The sequence below is a fragment of the Sipha flava genome, unplaced genomic scaffold (assembly GCF_003268045.1).
Source record: "Sipha flava isolate LNK unplaced genomic scaffold, YSA_version1 207_pilon_pilon, whole genome shotgun sequence".
NCBI lineage: Eukaryota > Metazoa > Arthropoda > Insecta > Hemiptera > Aphididae > Sipha > Sipha flava.
Window position 1 is genome coordinate 133424 of NW_020272813.1, and position 8949 is coordinate 142372.

The following is an 8949-nucleotide window of genomic DNA, read 5'->3' on the forward strand; positions in this document are numbered from 1 at the left end:
ATTTAAATATATACAATAAAAAAAAACTTTTTTATCTTCTAGCTTATCTTCTTTTTAGCCTGAAAAATGTTTAATGTTTCCTTTATTTTTTTCAATTACATTTTCAAATTTTTGATATATGGTTTTCCCTATTTTACTTTTATCTATTCCGATTTCGTTCCTTAATTTTTCAATAATACCGACTGCATCAGCCAACAATAATCCAGATGTTCCTAAAGTTGTTATATATTTCGGTGAGTTATCATATTTAGCCTTTATAAATGCTAGATCAAATTCCAAACTATTATCGGCTAATAGTGTTTGTGCATTTTCAATTGCAACAGCGTCGTCTTTATCAAACTCCATTACAACGGATTTAATTAATTAGTAATGTTGACAATAATATATAGCTGCCATTAACCATGTACCCCATCTAGTTAATATTGGTTGAGGTGGCATAGAAACTTCTGGCGCTATTTCTTTAAATTTTAGTACTCAAGATGAACATTTTACAAATATTTTTTTAACATTTGATATTAAAGCATCTACTTTTGGAAAATGTCTTCGCACTTCTTCCGCAACCCTTTGTAGGTCATATACCAAACATGTGACATGTTCTATTTTCGAATAGAGAGTTTCAATATTTTTCCCGGTTTTGACCATATAAGGCGCTGCGTCACTAACAAATAATAGAATATTATCGTGTTTAACTCCCTCTGTATATAATAAACACATGGTTTTGTCAAACAATTTCACAATTGTACTATTGTTTGTTTTTTCTAATAATTCCATATTAAATAAAAATGTTTTTCCGGAGCACCCAAGTTCTAAAGTACCAATAATTCCGTTGGCAACAAATCGGCCTTCTACGTCATTAGTTTCGTCAATACTTATCCACAATTTTTATCTTTTAAATAAGCCCTTATATTATTAATTGTGTGGTTGTACTCACGTAATATTTTCTTATTGTGGATTCATCTGGAATGGTTTGGCCTGTGTATTTAAAACAGAAAATTGCAAACATCAGGATGTTTCAATTTAGAAATAGGTATATTGGCTGATATTATCATATAACATAGTTCTAAATTAAATGAATTATTTGTCGTCGTATTCAAAAACATTTGAGTTTTTTCGTTGTCTTCTTTTTCTTTCTTTCTAACCAATGCACGTAAATGTTTATCTCGGCTCATATGTTGAGTAATAGTAAATTTTTTTTCTGCTGCAACTTTAACCTCGCAAACCTTGCAAAATAAAATATTTCCATAGGTGGAAAATATATTTTCACCAAATTCTTGTACATACGCACGCAAACGACAACGGTTGGACGGTTTAATTTTCGGCATCTTTCACACTTATTCGAATTACGATAGCGAACACGACTAACGACTAACGACTCTATGAGTACCTACTAATAATCGGACACCAATTAGTTTTATATCGCAAATCGTAACGTTATCGAGATTATTTGATGGAAATTACGTATAGCCGTATAGATAGATACAATCAGCCGATCTTCGTAAAAATAACTAAAATTTTATAACTCCGAGCAATAAATATATATGAAAAATGACCTAAAAATGGAAAAATGCTCTAAAAATGTCGAAAAATGCTTTAAAAACTGAAAAAGTTTAAAAAATGCAAAAAAATGCAAAATAAAAGTTTCATTATTAAATTCTCTGATGTATGAATCGAATTATATACTTAGAAAGCATTGCCCTATTCTACCCACTAAAAAATGTATTTTGTTTCAAAGTCCGTTCCCTGGTTATCAATATTATTTGCTATTGTAAATGTGTATACGCTTTCAGTGTATGTTTAGGACGACGGAAATTTGATTTCCGTCAAACTGACTCCGCGTATAATTTAATAATATATATGTATTTATACGCTATAGGTACTCCGAGTGCATAGAATAATACCGCACCCATTGACATGATCGTTGACTTCTTTTTCGGCTTCCCAGAAGGAATTTTGAACGAATTCATTATATTTACATATATATTTATATGCATGTGTATGTAGATTCGTGCGAATTTCCTTATTTTCTTCGATTATAATAATGGCAAACGAACGTCATTGTTCAAGCGTATAAGAGGGTGACCGTGTACGATAAATAATAGTCGACCGATTTTTTTTTTTTTTTTTATAAAAAAAAGCTTATATCTATATAAATATAATACATTTATCTGGATCCTGTGACGTATTTATGTGTGCGGATAAATAACAGGAATTCTGGTTAAATTATTTTTTAATAAAACGTGCGATGAAAATCCCAAACAGCAGTCACCTCAGGTACATGAATTATAATATCTGAATTATTTATACGAATTGTTAAGTGCAATGAGAAAGTACTAACTATTACCCCGGATGTAGATTTAAGAAATCGGCCAAGTTCAAATTTTAATTAATTTAGTTAAATAATATTTCGAATATAAACTACTCTATTAATTCTATATTGTTCAACTTTGATCCGGACTTTTATAAAAATATAAGTATTACCATTGATAATAGCATACTAATAGCATTTATAATCAATAGTATAACTTACACAATACTTTTATAATAATCAACTTTATACAGCGATATAACAGCAAAACTATTAAATATAAATAGTTCGTGTGAATATGTTTTTTATAAATTCACTTGGCCTAAACTATTAGACGTAATATTTAATCTAAACATATTCATTTAAAATTTAGCTGCTCTGTTATCGAAAAATAGTACAACGTTAATAGGTATGTGTGTACAACGAAACATTATTTCAATGTTAATGTGTTTTAAGCTGATGGACGATTCAGAAATTCCTAATAAAAAAAACTGCATTTGTTCGACGATTCGATGTAAAAAATTGTCCAAATTATGATTGAACAAGAAATTCAAATACAGTTTTAAAAATAGATTTATAAATATATATATATATATATATGTATTATTATATGTACAAGTAAAAATGCACTTAAGGTCGCTCCATACCATAGGCGTTTCGTATTTCGTGGTTTCACGTTTCATGCGTTTCTGAAAATAGTATTGTGGCTTTTTCAATTTTTTTTTTTTTTTGACGAAAACTGTTCTGAGGCCGAGGCAGTAAATTGATGAAACCAAAAAACGCGAAAAACTAATTCCTTATTGTTTCGTGTTGGTTCGCGTTGCGCGTGAAAATAATACGAAAATTACAAAACGCATATCTAACCACGCATAGTGTTGAGCGATATTTACACGTACGCAATAATATACACCTGTAGGTAGTAATTCAAAAGCGTTTATTGTTTCGTTTGTTATTTCCGATCTCGATTGCAGCGTCATGCGGTCTAGCGCTCCTAACAAATAACTAGAACAATAATGGAAACCGGAAGTTGCACATACAAATCCACTCAATGGTTATTCCGAGAGCGATTCGTGAGCATTTCTGTTGTACGCGAGTAGTTATTAAAAGTTAAAACATTTGAACAACACAACCGAAATTCATTACAATCGCATTTTCTCGTAGTTATACATCCCTCGAGGGCTTAACGAACTGCGTCATAATATATTACTAACCGTTCTACACACGTTGAAGTGTAACATGTAACCGTATTTACGCATAGCCACGTTTCAAAACAGATCCCGAGTATTATGAGAATTTCTAGTTTCGATGAAAGTCATCATGGTTTCCGAATGATCAAATGAGCACGCAATAATATACGAACAGCAATTTATAATACCTCGTCAACGTTTTAATTACAATACATAATTTTTTTTAATTATTATTACACATATTTCTTCGTAAATACATATATATATATAAATATTTTTTTAGAACTAAACTTGTAACAGAGTAGATAATTATAATTAGATTGATAGAATATAAAGTAAAAAACATTGTTTACTAATATTGCATAATTACATTAAAATAAAATAAACTATAATATATGTGTGCAAATCGATCCACATATCCCTCCGAGTGTATTTTAATCGATACCACTTTAGTTTAAGTGCAAGTCTCATTCTCGATGTAAATATAATACGAGCACTCGTATAATAGACAGTGGTGAGCATATAGTGTTTAACCCGACGCTCTTATTTATCGCTCTTGTTTCTCACCACTCTCATGTTACACCACAAAATTACACTACAATATATATGTATTAAAATATAGTTACCTCTTGATAAATAATTTTCACGCGTGATACAGGTACGCCAGGAGTCGAATTTCTGTCGTCCAATTTTACCACACATTATCGCACGCATTGGGATAAAACTGTTTAATGTTATTATAATGCATAAAATATACAAATGTACATGATTGTATTGACCAATTAATGAATATTATAGTTGGCGTGAAGGGAATGGTTATCACATTGGGTTTAAAACGCTGGTAATGTATAGTTTTTAATAATTTTTTTTATATTTTTTTTCTTACCAGAAGGTGAAAATATTTTAAGAGATTTGGAATTGTTGAGAGACCGCGCCGAGTACTTTGCCAGACAAAACCGTCAGATAAATTCATTGAACGGTGTTGGTTTCGGACAGAGCAAACGATTCGATAGCCTCAGGTAATGCATTTTACGTAATAAATTATAATAATACTCTTACGGTACCTAACCACAGCTATAGTCTATACGTACGTATACATTTTACCCACTACAAATAATTATAATAAGATCACGATCGCGAATATTATAACCGATGTATGTCACGTCGAATGAAAAACATTAAACGCCGCACTGCTCGTTTTTGCAACGACTAAGTGTTTTATGCGATTAATCTTGTCCGTTTAAACACATTATTAAACTATCAAGACACTAATTGTTGAAAAATGAGTTTGAAGCAAAGATTTATAACTATTGGATGTAAAATTATAAAAGTAAATAATTAATATGATTAATTCTGTCACTCGAAATTTTTTAAAAATTAAAACAAAAATATTTTCACGAATTAGTATAATGCAATTGATTAAATATTTTGATAGAATATAACAAAAAAAAAAAAAATTCCAAGCAGTAACCATAATATATTTTGTTTTCGGTGAAAATTTCATTAAACATATACTCTTGTTTACACTATTTAACAGATTATTTGAACAACCTATTGAAAATTAAATTTTCAGTATGGAAGGTAGCGTATAACATGATCCTCTAGATGATTACGATGTTAGTAGTGAAATAAATAAAAAAAGTTTTTAAATTTTACATGTAGGCAAATATAGCGTACATAAAACTTCTCTAAATATAATTTTACCTTCTACGAGTATAAATTATGATTATTATCACGTTAAGTAACTAAAGTAGAGCCTTAATTACATGAGCGTCTTATTAAAAAGTCTTATTATTTGAAATTATACACTATCGCTTTATAGATTTTTAATAGCATATTATACGTAACAATAAATAATGTTACTATAACAGTATGAGCAGCTAATCTTACATTTGAAAAAAAAATTATTTAGGAATACAATTTATTTACGTAACTCGGATTCGAAAAGACAGTTTTTCAATGTTTTAGTTAATTTTTGTTTTTGTTTATAAGGTTTTTCTTAATTTTAACTAGCGGAAAATATATATTTTAACAACTTTATACCAGGCGCGGATCCAGAGTAATTATTAAGGGAGTCATTTTATATTGTGGACATAATATTATACATAAAATTCAATAATTCTATAATATTACAAGTACTAACGTTTAACATAAATATTTCGAAATAATGTAAAGGAATAAACTTTCAACTACAAATTTCAAAAAATGGTATGTACATTGAAAAGAAAACTTTTTATTTAAAAACAATAAAAAAATTATTAAATATGAAATTAAATTGAAAATTAGAGAGCGAAATCTAATTTCTTTTGGTTTTTGAAAACATGTTAATACATAGTTGTTATTGTAAAAAAATATAATTTTTATCATTGCTTGGCATATAATATTATAATTTTTTTTCATTTTGTTTCGTGCCATTTAGAGGTGGGAGATCATTGCTCCTATGGCCCTCCTTTGTATCCGCGATTGCTTTGTGTATACATAAATTAAAAATAATGTGTAAACATCTTTTCCACTTGAAAAATTAACACTATTATGTCACTCTACAAACGTTTTTTGCTATTTTTCGATTTTACTTCGAATTTATGTTTGATAAACATGCTTATTTTACGCTGAAACAAAAAACTAAATATCTTATTTTACCATAACTCACAAGTAATTTAATTAATTTCAACGTTCATTTCAAAATTTTCTAAATCATCAAATCAATCAAGTTAAAAAAATGGATACATGATTTTCTATTTTTTTTTTTTTTTTTAATGTCTATATTTTTACCACATTGGAGACACTGGAATTTTAGGCCGATTGTTGGTTCGATCTTCAGAGGATCACTGTAGTTAACACGCTTATAGCTTTAATAATTACTGTATTCATACTGTTTGCTCCACCCTCGCTATCCTTTGAAAATTGTGCGTGCCGAACTTTTTGTTTTTTATTTTTCCGGAAATATTATATTGTTTATATTATCTTTTTTATATTTTCTTCTTCATCCGTAACATTTACAATATTTCGTTGTCGTTTCTTTTGTTTGTTCGAGTTACAAACAAGTAAAATATAATAGTAATAAAAGAAAACATGATTATAACAATTTACGAAACTTATAACCATTTAGTAATGATAAAGCATTTTAATATTTTTTTGTTATTTTAAACATACGTTATCTTTCTGAATTTTTCGCAATCACAATAACCGCATTTCGTCCATTTGGGGAATACTGCAATTTGTAGATTAATTTTAAGAATGCGTATTATACAAATATTGACTTCCACAAATACGAAAAATCACCATCGGTTCGATGGAACTTGGGAACTTGGGTTTAAATTAAAAAAAGAAAACGTCCATTTGATTTGAAATATTCGTACACAGTATAATGAAGATCGTTTTTAACATGAAATCATTTTTTCTAATAAAAAAATATATTTCCACGAAGAAGTAATTTTGTTTTTTGTTATTACAACGAAAAAATATATATTTGGTATTCTTTTATTTGATATATTACATCAATTTAAATACAAAATACGAGAATTTAAGTACTTATTATAAATATAAGCTAATAATATGTAATAATGTGCAATTGAATTTTGATTAAGGAAAAAAGCTTTGGGGGCATTTCATAACCTACGGTTATTATAATCTCCGAAAATTTCCAAGCGCACAATACTTGAATTGATATTGTATTCTATCACTCGCGATAATTCATCGTTACAATTTCACAATCTTTTGTATTTTATTAAATCTTTTTCATTTTAGATTGAAAAAATTGCACGATCGTCTGATATTATCTGATGATTTTAATTTTATGTATATACACTATATAAATGTACAATATACATACCACAATTGATAGTTATTAAAATCCGTACACAAGACGAAATCCAATATTTCTTAGGTATCCAAAAAGTTAAATAAAAGTTTATGTATCAAGCCCAGATTCCGATTCACGAACAACAGTAACGCGATAATAATAATATCAAACGTGATACGTTATGTAGGTGTTACCGTTGATTTCGAATACTATTTTAATCGATGGCATTGTCTACGTAATACAACTATAATAAGTCTAAATAACCGGCAATGAAAACAATAACGACAATAATTATAATATTTCTAACGGTAATAATATTGTATCGGAATTGTACCGATTGTCTGTTGTTCGCAGCGGTGTGTCGTTCGGAGGCCAAAAGAGGAACTTCGACGAGATCGACCGTACCGGACTGGACCGATTCGTGAAGAAAAACTTCGATGAGATAGACCGGAGCGCATTCGATCGTTTCGTGAAGAAGAACTTCGACGAGATCGACCGGAGCGCGTTCAACAGCTTCGTAAAACGTCCCAGCAAGGTGCCGGCGGCCAATTTGGAATAAAAACACGAGTGTAACTCACACGCAAAAAGCTCTCACACAATACGTACATATACTATACCCGCAATCACACACACACACCCATACACACACACCCACACACATTCATATACATGATCCATATGATCACGATGTTAAACACTCATCGAAAGTACTCATCGCCGACGACCACGATTAACAACCGTTGTTACCGCGGTCGCTGTCGTTTCATGTCCGTCACATCACCATAAAATTCACTTGTCCGTCTCATCTGCCGATCACGTGCGAAGTCGCCCGCGACCGGCATACATTAGGTTCAGCAGTTACACGAGCCCATCCGCACCGAAAACCGCGTGGCACACATGTTGTGGCACACGTTCAACAAACGCGTGTTTTACGGAACACTAATCGAAACCGATAGTATCAATTTTAGAGTACACATTTTATTACTATAAATTTTTGTTTTTTTTTTTTCGTTTTTTTTTTTCGTCAATATTAACTATGAATTGACCATTAGTCGACGCGTACAAAAATAACTATATTACTATTATGACACTATACATATATTAAATTATATTATATTATACACATTGAGATCATTGAGATCTGTTTTCGAATCTCGTAAAATATTTATTATAATCATTATTATGATATGTCACCGGTATATTATTACATTATTATTACTTAACAATATTATATTATATGTGTTTTGAATCTCAGAAAGTGTATTAAATTTCATTAGTTCGTAAATATTATTATCTGAGTTTATTTCATTGTTCAACATTCCACTGCCACCCAAAATGTATTCCTGTCTCCTAAACCATGTCTCTATAATATAAATATTATACGATGCCTATTCCACTACGATAACATCAATTGTTATAGGTAATACTCGTAATTAGGGCCTGGATTTTTATGCAAATGCATATTCTTTTACAATTCACTTAGAATAATTTTAATTATAATTGTCGACGTTTCGTAATGTGTAGAGTCTAGGGTTAATTTTTTTTTTTTTGCAAATTTTTGCATATTTGAATAAAAATGCATATTTATTCCATATTTCTTGATAGTTGCATTAATGTTGCATATTCTACAATTCATAGAATTAACGTCTGTAAAG

The 8949-nt window shown here is 29.6% G+C and overlaps 1 protein-coding gene across 1 annotated transcript in view; it reads left to right on the top strand.

Annotated features, from left to right (window-relative positions):
• The window catches only part of LOC112682604 (orcokinin peptides-like), a 66440-nt gene extending 57951 nt beyond the window's left edge, over window positions 1-8489 (top strand). The window contains exons 3-4 of the mRNA XM_025553246.1: window positions 4382-4511; window positions 7649-8489. Of these exons, the coding sequence (XP_025409031.1) occupies window positions 4382-4511; window positions 7649-7853 (335 nt within the window). The 3' untranslated portion in view covers window positions 7854-8489. The remainder of the gene's footprint in view (window positions 1-4381; window positions 4512-7648) is intronic.
• The last annotated feature ends 460 nt before the right edge of the window (window positions 8490-8949 follow it).